The 16,671-nt window shown below is 38.9% G+C and overlaps 3 protein-coding genes across 3 annotated transcripts in view; all 3 read right to left on the bottom strand.

The window, feature by feature from the left end:
* LOC144628305 (cilia- and flagella-associated protein 100-like) overlaps nucleotides 1-16,671 on the bottom strand; it is a 94,771-nt gene that overhangs the window by 42,371 nt on the left and 35,729 nt on the right. The gene's annotated exons all lie outside the window — the stretch shown is intronic.
* LOC144667401 (neuronal pentraxin-2-like) lies at nucleotides 3,510-5,093 on the bottom strand. The gene is made up of 2 exons (XM_078528797.1): nucleotides 4,733-5,093; nucleotides 3,510-3,933 (listed from the first exon to the last, which is right to left on the bottom strand). The coding sequence occupies exons 1-2, from the start codon at nucleotides 5,088-5,090 to the stop codon at nucleotides 3,686-3,688; spliced, it is 606 nt and encodes a 201-aa protein (XP_078384923.1). The 5' UTR covers nucleotides 5,091-5,093; the 3' UTR covers nucleotides 3,510-3,685.
* On the bottom strand, nucleotides 7,671-14,577 carry LOC144667190 (uncharacterized). Its single transcript, XM_078528598.1, has 5 exons — nucleotides 14,381-14,577; nucleotides 11,954-12,171; nucleotides 10,842-10,971; nucleotides 8,386-8,617; nucleotides 7,671-7,803 (listed from the first exon to the last, which is right to left on the bottom strand). The coding sequence occupies exons 1-5, from the start codon at nucleotides 14,538-14,540 to the stop codon at nucleotides 7,671-7,673; spliced, it is 873 nt and encodes a 290-aa protein (XP_078384724.1). The 5' UTR covers nucleotides 14,541-14,577.

The raw sequence follows: 16,671 nt of genomic DNA, 5'->3' as shown, positions 1-16,671 counted from the left end.
TTGGGAATTCGTTCACGATAAAGTTTGCACTTCGAAAGCGAGGCTTGGTGGTGAAACTAGCCAGTCTGACGTAAACACTTATAAGGGCTATTAGAAGTAATGAAACAAGCAGAAATAAATTATGCACTGCACGCTTTGAAATGTGGAACGTGTTTCATGCGTACAACCAGGGGCATTTTGAAAGCACTAGAATGTAAAGCAGACTGAAAGATTGTTTCGGAAAATTTGTCCAGGATGCGTACTACCTATACTGGAATGTGTGGGGATTCTCTGCCCACAAGGCGATACCTAGGATGTTAGGATGGAGATTTAGGGGAGGGAAAACTATTATTAGCTATTCAAAAGGCTTTTCAAGATATCTCGACTGTAAAGACTCACCTAACGGGAAATTTATCCAAGTATTTTAGCGAGTTACTCAAGGGTCTAGAACCCGCGGGCCCGGGGGGCGGGGGGGGTTACTCCCTATAATGGCTTATACGAGGAGGCTCCGCCCGAAAGGGGTACGTGTTTCAGTCTTCAGGTAGAAGGGTAGGGATTTCACAAGTTTAGGTGTATGAAAGGGTATGGACATCTTTCATTTACGTTTTTAAAAGGGCCTTTATTAAAATATTTCAAACAGATGCGATTCATGGCTGTATTATTTTAATTTATTAAGCGCCACATAAAAATGACAAGAAAACGTCGTGTCCTAACTATATGCCATGCCTTTTAGGTATATGAAAGGGGTACCTTTTTTAAGCAAAAGGTATACGGAAGGGGTACAATTTCTCTGAAAATGGTAAATAAAGGCAAGGTAAGGTAAGGTAAGGTAAGGTAAAGTAAGGAAACTTTATTTTACCAGGGTGACCCATTCAGCAACAAGGCTGGTATCCATTGGGGCCCTGGGACAATAAAATTAAGTACAATATAAAAATGTTAAAAATGTAAAAATTTGAAAAAATATTTATAAAAACTTTAAAAGCATTAAAACTAAAACAACAACAACAACAACTCCTAATTATTATAATTTGCTAAAAATGCCTAATTATCTCATTTTTCTTTTAAAACTATTTAAGGACGGGACACTTTTAACATAGGCGGGTAATGAATTGTTGTATATCGTTCCTGTGTACTTAAAAGTTCTCTTGCCCATGTTGCGTTTGGGCTTTGGTGGGTGTAGGTCGTTACTCTTCCTAGTTGCGTGTTCGTGTAGAGCCCTTTGAAGAATAATTCCAACAGCACGGTTTTGTAGGCACTGAAGCTGAAGGGTAAGAGATTAGAGCTCGGGGCGGAGCCTCCCCATATAAAACTTGTTGAGTACCCCCTCCCCCATCCCCTCGGGGTCTAGAAAAGGGATGCAGTATTTATGGGTTAGAGATAATCTCGTACCCAGATGTCTATTTACCACGGTAGTACACATCTGGTCAAGTGCGTTCTGTTCGCCAATCTGATTGGTTGATGAACAGATTCAGCATTTGCGCCCGGATGATGCAAACTCTTGTTTCGCACGCGCGCACCGTACGTTAGCTAGTTAGAAAATATTTGGATTTAAAGGCTTTTCTAAAATCGCGTTCGTGTTTCGAACTTTACTAATGCAAATAATCTACAGATATAGTTTGTAGTTCAAGCTATAGCTTGTTAGTACAAAATGTTTTAAAATGACGATATTCGTGGGTAATAAGATGGGTGAAAAACTTGGCAAACCTGACGCGTACTTGAAGCGTACGGCTAGCTTGTACGCGTCAAACACAGCGCGCGCTTTTCCCCGCCGTTGAAGGCTGGGTCGAACGTTCGACTTTATCAGCAAAACATGAGTGGCGGCTTTTTTTCTTCCCAAACTCTATCTCAAGATTGTGTTACTTGTCTTTACTTGTATAAGAAAGAAGTTCATGAGCTATTTATAACAGCCAAGTGAGCTTTTCATCCACTAAATTGCCGAGCATGCGTAGTCGCGTCGTGTGTCAGATTTCTGACACATTTGACGCGAGCAAAATCCGACTTTACCAGATGTTCTCTACGAGGGTTGAGAAGATCTGGGTACGAGATTAGGGTTAGGGACTGTTGTGAGTGTTTTGTTGACAAATACACGCACGCGCTGGCCGCACAATGAACGAGAAATTTTCAATACTGCACGAGGCGTAGCCGAGTGCAGTACTGAAAATTTCGAGTTCATTGTGAGGCCAGCAAGTGCGTGTATTTGTCAACAAAACACGAACGGACAGACTCTAACCCTTTTAATATACAATCTGAGTACACTGCAAGCGATCATCGATTTAACGAACTTCAAACAATAATGTTTAAAAATAAGAAGTGTAGTTGTAGATAATTACACGGGTTAGATCAATAATATAAAAATCACAAATAAGCCTTACAAAAAATAAAGCTTACAATGGTTCATGGTTCATGGTTCATGGTTCATGGTTCACCAAAGACTGACTTTCTCAAAAAGTCGATTACTTATGAAGGGGCCACATTATGGAACTCTTTGAATAACGAGGCCCGCCTTAAAGAATCGTTGGCAAGTTTCAAGGGTGCTTTGAAAGTATTAGGCATTTAGAGGCTGTGTATTTTTTGTTTGTTTGGAATGCTTAGTTTGTAGTCTTTGTTATTTAAGAGTTTAGTTAGCTTCATAATAGTAATTTGTAAACACGACCACATCAGCTATGCTGCAAAACATTTATCGTGTATAAATAAAAGCTTTTATTATTATTATTTATTATTATTATTATAAAATCGTTCATCAGCTGTGGTCGTTCATAAATACAGTCAGCGAGAATCTTGTTCAAAGCAAGTCGATGGCTTTCACAATCAAACAACAAGCAAGTCAACCGCACGCAAAAATGTATTTATTGAGCTGCAGTTTACCTTTGAACATGAAAGCGCTTCAAGTCGTTATCCTCTTCGATTTTGTTTGGTATTGGATCGTTGATTATTTGAGGAATATATTTTTATTCCACTTCCGCAAGCCTTGAAGCTGAAGACACTTTCCATAATGCACGATTTTTGTGCATTATTGTCAATACTGCACTGTCGGAGTTTGCTTACGACAGGTAAAGCAAAATCACGTGATCTATTTTAACCAATTGCGCGCGTGAATTTTGGACAGTGAACGAATATTGTATATTAAGTCTTCTTAACTGTAGGTATGTAAAGGGGTATCATTCTGGAAGATATCTGACAGGGGGTAGCTACCTTTTCAGTAAAAAAATGGTGCTTAAAAGGGTAAATATTGGCTTTGGCTTATACCTTAGACAAGGTAAGGGGTAAAAGTCGTAAAGGGCGTCTACGTCTTTGGCAAACATTTTGGCGGAATTTGATTGTGGTAAAGGCTGTTTATGATTCTGAACAAAAATTGGATGCCTATGACGACCTTTGACGTTTATCAAGTATGACGTTAATGTATGTCAAAAAGGTACCTTTGATGCACGTCAAATCTGTTACTAACTTAAACGTGACGCGCGTCAAATCCCTGTGAAAGGCGACCTCAATACTTCTTCCTAAACATGGCTATTACTTTTTGTTTTCCCGGAGCCTTTTACCCTTGGAGTCAATCCGTTTTGTATGGACACCAAGGGAACAGAGTTAATGTCCGAATTTTGAAGGTAGAGATCATGTAAATATAAATGCTAGTTTCTGTGGGAACAAGTCAACTGTCCATAAAATATCATAAGTTACAGGCGGTTACCAGGGCAGTTTAAACACTACATCACTGAATGACATACATTGAAGCCATGATGTGTAGATTAAGAGCTCCAGCGCCACCGATAGTAACCTCAAGCGACCTAACCTCTTGTGTAGTGGCATATGCGATAATTCCCGCGTACAATTTACCATCAAAGTCTCGCTTCATCCAAAAACAAAACGTAAACTTCTCAATAGTTGGTAAGGTGGGAGTTTCGAGGTAGCTGGCAACTTCGCGTGCAGGAAAATCCAGGACAAATTCACTTTCAGCGACTAGAATTAAAATGACAGCGTTCAGTGGAAATTGTTAAAATAACATGTTCCTGCAACATGTCCCTGTCACATATTTTTAAAACATGTCCCTGTAATATGGGGGAGCGGGGATGGCGCAGTGGTGAGAGCACTCGCCTCCCACCAATGTGGCCCTGGTTTGATTCCCGAACCCGGTGCATATGTGGGTTGAGTTTGTTGTTGGTTCTCGTCCTCGCATTGAGGGTTTTTTTTTTTCGGGTTTCTGCGGTTTTCCTTCCTCCGCAAAAATCAATTAGATTCCAATTCGATCGTGAACAGTGGACAAAGAGCCACCCTGTGGAAGTGCCACAGCAAATTCCCATTTATTTTTATATGGCCCTGTAGAATGATTTGTAACATGTCCCTACAACACGTCCCTGTAACATGTGTCCCCGTAACATGTCCGGGTGATTTCACTGCAAATGCTCCTGCAGCATCTGTAACATGTCCCCGTAACTTGTCCTTGCACTATGTCCCTGTAGCATGTCCCTGTAAAATGTCCCTGTAACATGTCCATACAATATAACCCTGTAACATGTCTCTTTAACATGTCTATGCAAAATGTCCCTGTAACATGTCCCTGCAAAATGTCCCCGTAACATGTCCCTGTAACACGTCCTTGTATCATGTCCCTGCAAAATGTCCCTGCAACATGTCTTTGCAAAATGTTCATGAAACACATCCCTGTAATACATCCCAGTAATATGTCCCTGTAACATATCCTTGCAACGTGTCCAAGTTACATGCTTGTTTTCCTTAGTGTGTCAGCACCGTTACTTACCGTGAGAAATGCAACTTTGAGGTGAACGGATCTCAGCGTCTCCATGGATGCCATGCCGAAACATTCTCCAATCTATAACATTACCGAACTCTTGGCTACATGACCTAGCCATCTCTATGATCTCGCTATTAGACTTTTTTGTGTTCCATATGTTAAAATATGCGACTTTTGCAGCGAATATATCACTATCATAGAATATGCCGCCAACGATTAATTTGCCAGGACGAACGGTAAGAGTTTTACGCCAGGCGCTTCCGTGAGCTACCACCGCTCCATTAACGATAACGTCCCACAGGCCTTGAACATTCTCCCAGCTCACACAGATATGGTGCCACAAATTATCAACTAAAGGAACCATATAAATAATCCTGAGGAAAAGATAAACTTGCGATTATTTTACGATAATCGGGTGTAACATGTAACACGTCCCTGTAACATGTCTTTGCAACATGCCCCTGGAACATGTCCCTGCAACAACTGGGTGGTGGGGTGAGATCATACGCATGGACGGATAGCGGCTGCCAAAGGCGCCTGATATGCTGATGTCCAGTCTCATCCAATACAAATTCTAATTGTGAAGCGCATTGAGCTTTGTAAATGCGCTATATAAGCACCTATATCATTCATTCATAATGGTCCGACCATTGCACAGGATATAAAATGTTTACTTATGGACCACAAACTTTTGTGGCACTCTTTGAGAAGGGCTCTTCAGTGACAATTATATACATGCACGTTTAACTTCAAAAATGAAACTAATTTAAAGAATTAAATCAATAATGTTTCGTAATATTACAATAAAAAATACAACAATAAATAAAATTAAAGGAGCTACGTCACGAGGCAGCTAAGCCCATGAAAAAATATCTTTGATCATCTTATGGAAAATACGGCCGTAAATATTGTAGATAATATCAAACTTCGCCCATAAATAAAGATTTTTAGATGACGCGGAAACAAGTTTAGCCTTAAGTTTTCAATTGGAATCCATTTCCATCCTAGCCATTCGCAGCCAAAAATGCTTACGACGCATATATCAATTTTGGCTGTTCAAAAACGTGTTAAAATCCGTGACAGAGTTCCTTGAATAAGAATTTCGTTAACTTTTTTTTCGATTTAATCAAGCAAGTTAAAGTAGTGACCAATAAGAGTGTTTTCGAAAAAAAGTGGTTTCGAAAGTTAAGTAAAAACCACCCCTCCGCCCCTCATTCATTCTTTCCTTCCTTCCTTCCTTCCTTCCTTCCTTCCTTCCTTCCTTCCTTCCTTCCTTCCTTCCTTCCTTCCTTCCTTCATTCATTCATTCATACATCTGACTTGATTTATAAAAAGGTGGCTATTCGGGATTTTAAGGAAATGAGTAATAATAATAATAATAAGAGTGTTTTCGAAAATAAGAGTGTTTTTTTTTTTTTTTTTTTTTTTTTTTTTTTTTTCCAAGGACATGGAGGATTATTTGGTTTATTTTCAATGGAATGATGCCCTGTTTGATGCAGTGATTTCAATTTCATATTGTTTGGTTTTTCTCCCCCCCCCCCTACCCTCCCTCCCTCCCTCCATTTACCTTTGGTTAGTTTATCCCAGTCTCCAACTCGTTGTGTCTACCGGACTTCAATACATTTGAATTGTAGGCGCGCACGCTGACTCGGATAACAGAAGTGTTCTAGCTTTCTATTTTGCTGTCTAAAGGAAGTTTGCCGGAGGACATCATTAAGTCCCGTGAAGGTGAAAGTCTCACGATTTGCAAGTTATGCGTCGGCTGTTATCCTACCTCAAACCGAGCTTTAGGCGGTTAAACACAGATAACCGGTCTGCTCGTTTTGCCAGGTACAGATAATGTTGAGCTTGCTTTAGACAGTAAAGGTCTTTAGCCACATCAATTAGGACTCGGAACTAGACTATAGGGCTGATTTGAAGGCGGTCATAACGATATTTGGCTTGAACTTTACCGTGGCTAAAGACTTTGTTTTTTACTGTTGAAGTTTGGGGAGCGGGCGTTACGCGCTTGACGACATTCAAATACATCCGGGACATTGTCGGTTCTTTCTAAAAGAAACATGTCGGAGTGGATAGCCAAGGAATCGCTTCAAGCGCTGATGTGAGTACATAGTTTTCTTGTTTCCTCAATTTTAGGCGTTCTCCGCCTAGCCAACACTCATAGTTCTTTGTGATTCGCTAGTGGGAGGCAATGCGATCGTGTGCATTTCCGGCCGCGACAATGGAGTTGACAATTGAGATAACACATGCCCGCTTCCTCAGATATTTCGCCTGATTTGCTTAAAGTTGAATCGAATGTCGATGTAGAATGCTTTGGTTCAGTTTATTTGAGACGTGCATGCTTCAAGAAAGCTACAGTTCAGCTCTCCGCCGAGTGTTTTCTTATGTCTATCTTGGTGTTAATTTTGACTCACATTTCAAGTTGTAAACACTCTTAATTAAATTGATAGAATTCTTGATTTAAACAAAATGCCGTATATGCAGTCTTTTTGGTTCAAAAACACGTAAACTAGAGTAGTTACGTTAAACTTGAGCTAAAATTAGCCCTCATTCAGCGTTCGTTACAGAAATATGCCTTGTGAACTACGGTGTCGTGTCAAAATTCGGGAGACACCTTTTATCAAATCAAGTCAGACATTCATTCATACATTCATTCATTCATTCATTCATTCATTCATTCATTCATTCATTCATTCATTCATTCATTCATTCATTCATTCATTCACTTATTCACTCATTCATTCATAGTTACAAATTTCGTTGCACTAATAACGTAATGCATGGGGTATACGGCTAAGTCGCATTCAAGTACAAGTCGCGTAGAACGTTAGCCAAAAGCAGGGAGAAACTGTAGCTGGTATTACTTCATTCACCTAGAAAAGCAAAAGCGTTCTTCTTTATTATCTGTTTGAGAATTGTGTGCTGATTGATGTTGAAAGCGAATCTAACGCGATTGTCCTTGGTTTTGAGTCGAATACGGCCGCCTGGCTAGCTCAATTGGTAGACCACTAGACTGCAGTGTGGCAGATCTCGGGTTCGACTCACAGACTGGACCAACAGTCAAGGCCTTGAAATAACTGAGGAGAATGTGCTGCCTTTGTGATTAAATTTGCAAATGGCAGACATTCTATTCTTCTCAAAAAAAGAAGATAAACCGTAGGTCCCGTCTCCTGTAACCTCAGTTTCCTAGCAGATGACGTTAAAGAACCCCTACACTATTCGCAAAGGGTAGGGCACGAAGCTCCTAGCCTGCGTGCAGGCTCGCGTTTGGGAAATATGCGGCCGGCACGTCCGTCCCTATCCTCCCGTCACCTCTCTGCCTTATCGCTTCGCTCGCGTAATCGCTTTTTGCATCCCGCGCGCCTTGACCGAAGTTTAGCCTGCTCGCAGTACGAAGCTCCCGGTGTTGTGGTCTGGCCTTTAAATTTGTGTGTTGTAAATTACAGTACTTGTACTTGTTGTGGCTCAATTTCATCCTTGGTTTATATTTTATTTTCCTTTGTTTTTGGGTGTGGTAATGTATGATAATGAGTTTAAAACACAGGAAAAAATTGAACTATAACATACATGCATTTGAACATATACAAACGGAAAATGCGCTATGTAAATGCATTATCATAAAAAACGACTCGACTGAAATCAATGCAAAAGAAACTTGCCTTGTCTGCTCGCTCACGCGAAGATAACATCGTCGCACATGTGGAGCACATCTCAAATACAAATCCGATTTGCCATCAGGTGTCTTATGAGAATAGAAAGTTTTCCATCCATATGAAGTACTGTTCACCCAGAAGCACAGAGTAAACTGCTGTAAAATTTCCTTTATTTCACTCTCGATATAATCTGTGGTGCTCTTTTTGGGGAAGACAACTTCGTAATCTTGGGCGGTACCTAAGATAATTCATAAACAACTGGTTAACATTGTTTGCTATTACAAACCAAAAGTACAAAAACATTTCTCTTACCTTAAGGTTACTTTTTTTAGCGACTACTAATTTTAGCGATTTTTTCAGAGCAAGATTTAGCGACTATTTAATTTAGCGATTTTCAGAAAATTTTAAAAAGTAAGTGATATTGTCTAAACCTGTTTTTAATGAAGATATAGCGAAGATGGAAATAAATGTTCAGTAAAAGAACAAACTCACTTAAAATTGAACGAACATTTGCATTGCCAGAAAGAACAAAGTTACCGGCATCTTTTAAAAAAATAATTTTTCAAGTCGACTATGCTTATTTTGTTTCCTTTTGGGGTGGAAGGGAAGGTACTTAAATTAAGCGAGTAGTAAATTTAACCAAGACAAATTTTAGCGAGTACTAATTTTAGCCATTTTGTCCAACTCGCTAAAATCGCTAAAATTAGTAGCCGCTTGCAAAATGGAACAGACCTACCTTATATTTTTTGTTATGAGAACCTAGTATGACTAATATGCTAACTAACAAAATATTTCGATATTTACTTGTTTAGTGTATACTATAACAGTTATTCATCTTAGTATGGGCATATAAGGGGGGGGGGGTGGATTTTACCTCCAGTTGGAGAATAATTGCTAAACAAATTTATGCAGCTTTTCTTGAATGTCAGCGGGGTTTTGTCGGGAAAATGAGGACAACTGCTTATAAGTTTCGGATCCGTATCAATAATAAGAATTTGCTACGGAAACGTACAACTATGAAGGTACAATCCAATGAAGGTGTTGTAATTATTTGGAAATCCACTATAAGTGCAGAGAGTGGCCTTGCATTGCTAGAATGTACTGTACTTGAGTAATAAAAATTGTTAAACAGTGGTGGGGTCACGGACTGATAGGAACGCAGTGGCCTAAAACGTGAAAACGTCGGGTCGACGTTTACAAGTTTGAAAGTGTGGTTATTGAACAAAATCACATAAAACCATTGCAAGATTGCGGTTCATTTACATCTTGGAAAATAAATTTATGCCTTTCTCTTGTTGTTCAAAGGCTATTCTGTTAAATAGTGAGTGCACCTTATAATTCAAGCACCATTCACACAAAAACTTAGAAGACTTCCCGTGACATTGTCCCTTTAACCCTATCCAGACCGGGGGGAAGTGCCCGCGCTGACTTTGAACGCTTATAACTTTTTCAAGATTCAATCAAACGCTGCCAAACTTTGCGAGATTATCTAAAATTTGAAGATGAAGTGTTCAATATGACTCGAGCATGGGACAAAGAAAAATTCTGAGTCCCCGACGGGAATCGAACCCATGGCCTCCCAGATACCGGTTGGGCGCTCTAACCAACTGAGCTACGAGAGACTCGTTCTGAGCTGGGCCATTTTACTAGGTTGGTAAGTGACACGCGTCCTGCATACTGTTAGGATCAGCAATGTCGAATTCATCAAGTTTGTAGTAAATAATAAAGATGGTAAATTTTAAGCTCGGTAATAAATAATGAAGATGAAGTGTTCAACATGACACGCCCAACCGGTATCTGGGAGGCCATGGGTTCGATTCCCGTCGGGGACTCAGAATTTTTCTTTGTCCCATGCTCGAGTCATGTTGAACACTTCATCTTCATTATTTATTACCGAGCTTAAAATTTACCATCTTTATTATTTACTATCTAAATTTGGTAGGATAGCTTGTTGTCTCAGGAACTTGACGTCACCATGGCAGCGGCATTTTGACATTTTCGTGTTTCTAATGAAAAAAACTTTAATGCAATTATTTTCACCTTTTTACGCTTTTTAAGCACAGTTTTATTGATTTTGAGTACTTTTAATTAATTTTGGGCGGTTTTCTGACGTTTTGGAAAAATTTCAAAATCCCCGATGGCGGATCCAAGATGGCGGCTGTTTTGACATTGTGATGTTATTGTGATTGCGGAATCCGCCCCCTTCCCCTGTCTGAAAAGATCCAAAAAAGCCCGGTCTGGATAGGGTTAAGTGACTTTGTCAAGTGTGCTATAGAGTCGCTAATGTCAATGATTTTATTTTTTTTTTGGAAGAAAAGTACACAAGTCGGAGTTGAAATTATCTTTTTATTAATAGGAAACTTAGACCTTCAAATACCCTAAAACGTTACCCGTCCCATTTCCGTAGGCTAAAAGCAAGGTAACTTTTAACAACAAGCACAGGCGTGATATTTCCTACTTACTGGTCCAGTTCTGACATTTGTCGCCCATCCTGCCTTCAATACACACACACTTGTACCCAGTTCCCTCCATACAAGAATCCTCGCACTTCCCATCATTTATACACGGTGACGATGCACAAGCACTGGGCACCTAGAATAAAAAAATCACGAAAATTTATCTAGATCGCATAGGTTTAAAGCCACAGGCCATAACATCAAATGGGATCATTTCGAAATCCTTGCGTCTGGCAAAACTGACCTCCACTGCAAAATTAAGGAGACATTATTTATCCAAGAACTTCAACCCTCATTAAATGCAAATGTCGGCAGTGAGAGGTTGCTGCTTTATTAACTGAAATGTCACTACATTTATTAAGTTACTGCTGAAGATCAATCGTCTCAGTCTTGGTTCCAGACCCCTTTCATTACAATATATAAATAGTTGCCAAAAAGTTTTAATGGTCATACTTTTCAAAATGTATGTAGCTTAGCATACGAAACGCCAAGTTTAGTAAAATGCGATTTTTCGTTATGTTTATCACCGCTGTTTGTATTATATTTTTAATCAAGTTAAGATGGCCTAAAACCAAGAGTCTATATGCCATATCAGTTGTTCCTTCAATAATATAGGTAGCTTAGAGCCAGAAAATGTAGTATCACTTTTAAATACGTTTCAGCCAGCTAATTTAAGTGGGAAAGTGAAACTGGTCTTGTCTAGTTCCTGTACGGCTTTTACACAGGCCTTCACGGTATTGCTGACGTAACTACTCGTATCGGTGACCACGTGACCCAAAACGGGTTGAAAATAGAGGCCTAGGAACTAGGCAAAAACTGGTCAAAGAGAAAAATATAGAAGAAAAAAACCTTGTAAATCCTAAATAAGCTTTGCCTGTAACATACATTTGAATTGAGCCAACTACGTCAATCCCAATGGGTTTAGACATTCTGAAATTTGAATTATGCAGAATGGAAGACAGATACTTTTGTTTTAGTGTTATTATCTTTCCCAGTCCATTCAGAAGTTCGTTACCTGGGCCCAGCCACTGACCGGGCAGCCTGAAGGCTCAGGGGAAAAGCGCCCTGGGGACGATGTTGTAACAAATATTTTTCCAGTAAGAACATGAATTACTTACGTTTTTTCCTGTTCCATAGTAGGAGTATCCATCTTTGCCTGTCAAATTAGATGGTTTTGTTTCTTTACTTTCACTGTTTAGTTCGCATTCATGCAGTGCTTTGTTTCCTTCCTCGTAGTTGTACGAAGCACACCGCTGGTCATTCAGACACTCGAACGTGCAGTCGATTCGTGAGGGGACCTGGTACCTGGAGATCACATGACCATCAAGCACAGACCCTATGATATCAAAGAGAGAGATCCGATATTGTAAGCTTTGTTAAGCCCCGTCTAGTACAGGCTGCTTGGAGATTACAAGATTCGGGGTTATGATTCGTAGAAAAATTTAAAAGTGATAATTAGAGGTGGCGGATAGTTAGAGCGGTTAGTGGGTACAAAGAATAGTCAACATTGCCTTTAGTTTTGCTTTACTTCGCTTAGTGTTTGGTTTTCAAACCTCGTTTCACTTTGTCATCCAATCAAAAGTAGAACCGAAACCATGTGTTTTCCCGCCCTTTGTGATAGCTACATGCATGGATGCATGTGTGGCATGTTCTGATTGGCTCAATGGAGTGTCTGTGTCTTGATAATGATAACCTTGGTTTGGTTTTATCAAACGCAACTAAAAAGCGCCCTAGAGTTTTACCTGTCTTTGAGTGAATAAGGCTTATGCTGCATTTTTTGACAGACATGACAAAGGATTGCAGTACAACACTTGAAATTTTATATTCTTACGAAAACACCATTCGTGAACGATCCAAAAATATTTCTGTTAAACAATAAATTGAAATAAAAATATTAATAATCTATAAGCTTTGTTTGGTGAAAATTAGTTAAAGACACAGCATGACTAAAAAACAAATTAAACTCTGAAGCCTAAAACGATTTTTTTCTTTTCGGAATGATTTCTGTGAAAAATATTGAACGGTTATTCGGCTTGAGTGGGATCTGACTATTTTACCAGAACCTTAAATCAAAACTAATTTATAATTTTGCATAAAACTAGCGCAATTAAACGCGGCGTAGTGAATTCTTTCCAACAATTGTAAACTTTCTCCTTGATATAGTGAACAACTTAACCAAGTATGAAAATTAGCAATTTTTTCTAGTTTCCATGGGGTAATAAAATAAAGTCGGTCAAAGTTTGATGTTTTGTCCCATCCAGTTTTGGAAACCAAAATAACATTAAATTCACTAAATAAACAATTTGGTGTCAACTTAAAATACATATAACTTATTATATATTTTAGGCCAAACGTACTCGCAAAACCCAAGAAAGTAATTAAGAAATTGATTAAACTTCATACAAAATGAAGTCTGACACAGTTGTAGGCTTGTTTGCACCAAGTTGAATTAACTAATCTGGAAATTTGCATCTGCTCGTGTGGGCGAATTTTTTTTTTGTCTAAGTGCGCCAAAGCCGCTTAAACTGAAACAAAATTTCTATGTTAAACTTCATTTCATCTTTGTGCTGAAAACTGATTATTTCAGTTTCTTCTAATTGTGTCAGCTGATTTATTTCAAAACAAAGTTAAGGTCCATAGCCCCGAAATAGAACTGAACATAGATTTTCAACCAACCTTTGCCTACTTGTTGATTACCTTAAGAAGAATTAAAGTTTGAAATAAAGAAGTGGGGTTCCCATATTCGTTTAGGAGCAGGAAGACCTTGTATATACCACATAATTCCTTAATAATTCCCTTGCGATTACCGGCAAAGTACACATATCCAGTGATAATTTATTTTTCAAACATAGGAATTAATCTGTTTTCGTTTTACAGAAAGAACTTGATCGCTACACCCAAAATACTCGTTTACGAAAAAGAGACAATTGATTTCATTTCTCTCGCGAACTAAGCCGCACAGAAAAAAGCTGCCATTTTTTTAATGCGCGCGCGCTAATTTCGCGTAAAATTCTGCGCAGTAAGGGCGCACAATGCAATGCAGGGCCATGACCTTAAAAAGCTAAATAAAATTTTAGGTTTTTTTCCCTTGGGTCATAAGAGCTATCGAAATCAATCGAGAATTGTTAAGTATTTGACATATTTTAGTTTCTTAACATGATGACATATTTTATAAATCCACCCTTGAAACCAACATCAATAGTTATTGCAAAACCCATCAAAAGAGTCAAGTTAAGTTAGAATCTTTGCTTACAGAAAATTGTATTAAATACCTGATCGACAATCATTATCAAAGTATCTCGATTAACTCAATTCTTTTAGTACACTCCATTATTTTACGTGAGTCAAAGATCGTCGATAAGTTAAGGTATTGACTAAATTCAGATAATAAGAGCTAACGTTGTTTACTTTAGAGCTGATTATCGCTAGAAATTTAAATCACGCAGAAACAAACTCAGCTGCAAAATAATTTGGACTCTAAATGTTATAATTTTCTTTCAGGTTAGTATAAAGGTCAACAGTTTGAAGTAAAAAAAAATTCTTACCTTCGATGCGAGTATCAAAGTTTCCAAACCTCATGCATTTTCCTCGGTATGGTGAATAATCTGCCAGTGTAAATGACACTTGAAAAAGAAATAAAATAGCTACTGCGTTCATTATTTTTGTCTTAAAAAAGGCCATGATGTTGTCTTCACTGCTAAACATTTATTTCCGCACTGCGTTAGTCGAGCTGTACCCAGCACAATGTAAAACGTGGGGTTGTAAGTGCGATAATGGGCGTTTCTAAGTAAATAAAATTAAAATTGGATCTGTCTTTTTATTGTGTAGAGAACTGTTGTTTTGCAAAACACTACACAAATTATTTATGCCTCAGTTTTCTTCGTTTGCAACTCATAAAACCATCCCTGCGGGACTACTTTAAACTAAATAATGAGGCACGGGGCATTTTGTTTGTTAACTCTGCTAATTAAAAATTTAGTTTTAGACCAGATTTAAAGTTCACCTTACTCCATTAAGGTCGTAGGTAACAAGGCTACATCAGAACCTGATTTGAGTCATTAAGTTAGCTGCTTTGTATGCTTCTGCAAGCGACAGCCTTAGACCACAGTCAGGCAAACACTCCTCTGTGTTTGAGGTCGCGTGACGTAAGCGTCACGGTACGCGCTATTTGATCTCATACGTTCACTGTAATTTGTAACGATTGATCTCGGCTTGAGTCAACTGATCGTGAGAAATGCTCCATAAAATACTGAATTTTGCATCTTTCGATTGCAAACTTTGATCTACTGTAAGCCGGATAAATAAAATTTACTTAGCTTTTATCGTTTGTGTGGTCCTTTGTGATTTTATGGGATTTTGAGGTCGTTAATTCCTCGCTAGGCGTCACCGCGGTGACGGCTGGCGAGACAAATTTGACAATCTTAATGGAATCAGGTAGAAAATGATTTTATCGGTTTTATTGGGCCGATTTTCGTTACCAAAGCGCAGTGAAACCTCGTTTAAAATGGACTGCAATATGGCCTGTTGCCCTTTGCTAGCAATATCATCATCATCATCATCATCATCATCATTGTCATTTATAAGCCACTTTAACATTGAAATATTACAGTATTTCTAATGGTAAGGCGAGGAGACCTCCAAGAAACCACCAGGCTTATAAGGGTGGCCACATCGGTTATCATTTTGTTAGACATTTCGCTGCGGATCTGCGGCTAGGTCTATTCAGTTTCAGTTCATTAAATACCCTTAGCTTTTGGAAAAAATATGCATGCATGACGTCACAACTCCATGTGAAGTCCTCTGCTTATCAAAACGTCAAACGTTGCAGTTAATAAATAAGAGTTTCTTCTTTAAAGCCATAGGTACGGATTACTTAACACGTAAATACTTACTTTATAAGGAACACATCAAAAAGTAAATTAGTCTTCATTAACATCAGAATTAGCAATAGATTTAGTTTAATAAGGGAAATAAAAAAATTGCAAGATTATATGGCATAACGAGCAAGATTATCCTTGTTGACAATGGAGGATTTGGCACCCTGCAGGGTCAAGCTACATGCAAAAATAATAATATTTAATAGTAGGAAAAAAGGAAAATATTTTCACCTTTAAATTTTCCGTGCGCCGCAATTTTGCATTTTATGACACATAATGGTTGCCGCTAGTGTTTGGAAGGAGAGGATCTTCTATGTGAAACAAATGGGCAACCATTACACCTCATAGATACCTTTCTTTGTTAGACCTCAATGTTAGTTGTGCGGTGGTCTATACAAGCAAGCGAGTGATTTTATGACCCGTTAACGACACCACTGAAGGATGACGTAGCATTATTTACCGTGGCGATCAGTGAAAGCTAAAAAGTTGGAAAAGTTCGACGTCTGCATAGGAGACTGGGGAGTTCCGAAGGTTTGCGGTCGTTTCGCCAACAAGGAGCTTCGCTAACGGGGATTTCGCTAACATGGTCACTCTTTGCTCATGCTTAAAAAACGATAAATGTGAAGTCTGAACGCAGGATTCACCTTTTACCTTACCAAAGGTTACTCTGGCACGAAGGTTATCCTAACTGAGCGCTAGCGTTACCCCAGCTGCGCAAGGGTTAAGGCCCGGCCAAACGCACGCAACAGTTCAACGCAACATATCCCAACATTGTTGCGCACAGCATGTTGCAATCGTTTGGCCACCCGTTAGGTGATGTTGGACCAAGTTTGAAAATGGTCAAATTTTTCTCCCAACATCTTGCAACATTTTTGGATGTTGCATGATGTTGTACTCGTTTGGCCACGTTCGTGCAACATTGTTGCACTGGAGCATGCGCAATAATTCGATTTGCACTA

Source organism: Oculina patagonica, chromosome 10 (genome assembly GCF_052425735.1).
Source record: "Oculina patagonica isolate OP01 chromosome 10, crgOcupat, whole genome shotgun sequence".
In the NCBI taxonomy this organism is placed as follows: domain Eukaryota; kingdom Metazoa; phylum Cnidaria; class Anthozoa; order Scleractinia; family Oculinidae; genus Oculina; species Oculina patagonica.
This window is presented reverse-complemented; position numbering and strand designations above follow the sequence as displayed.

What these genes read in the sequence shown, in the direction of transcription:
- LOC144667401 (XM_078528797.1), bottom strand. Translation starts at nt 5,090, where the DNA reads ATGGTTCCTTTAGTTGATAATTTGTGGCACCATATCTGTGTGAGCTGG. An exon ending in TCAAAGTTGCATTTCTCACG is followed by an intron (nt 3,934 to 4,732) that starts GTAAGTAACGGT and finishes TTTTAATTCTAG; the next exon opens with TCGCTGAAAGTGAATTTGTC.
- LOC144667190 (XM_078528598.1), bottom strand. Translation starts at nt 14,540, where the DNA reads ATGTTTAGCAGTGAAGACAACATCATGGCCTTTTTTAAGACAAAAATA. An exon ending in ACTATGGAACAGGAAAAAAC is followed by an intron (nt 10,972 to 11,953) that starts GTAAGTAATTCA and finishes TTTTTATTCTAG; the next exon opens with GTGCCCAGTGCTTGTGCATC. An exon ending in CAAATGTCAGAACTGGACCA is followed by an intron (nt 8,618 to 10,841) that starts GTAAGTAGGAAA and finishes GAATTATCTTAG; the next exon opens with GTACCGCCCAAGATTACGAA.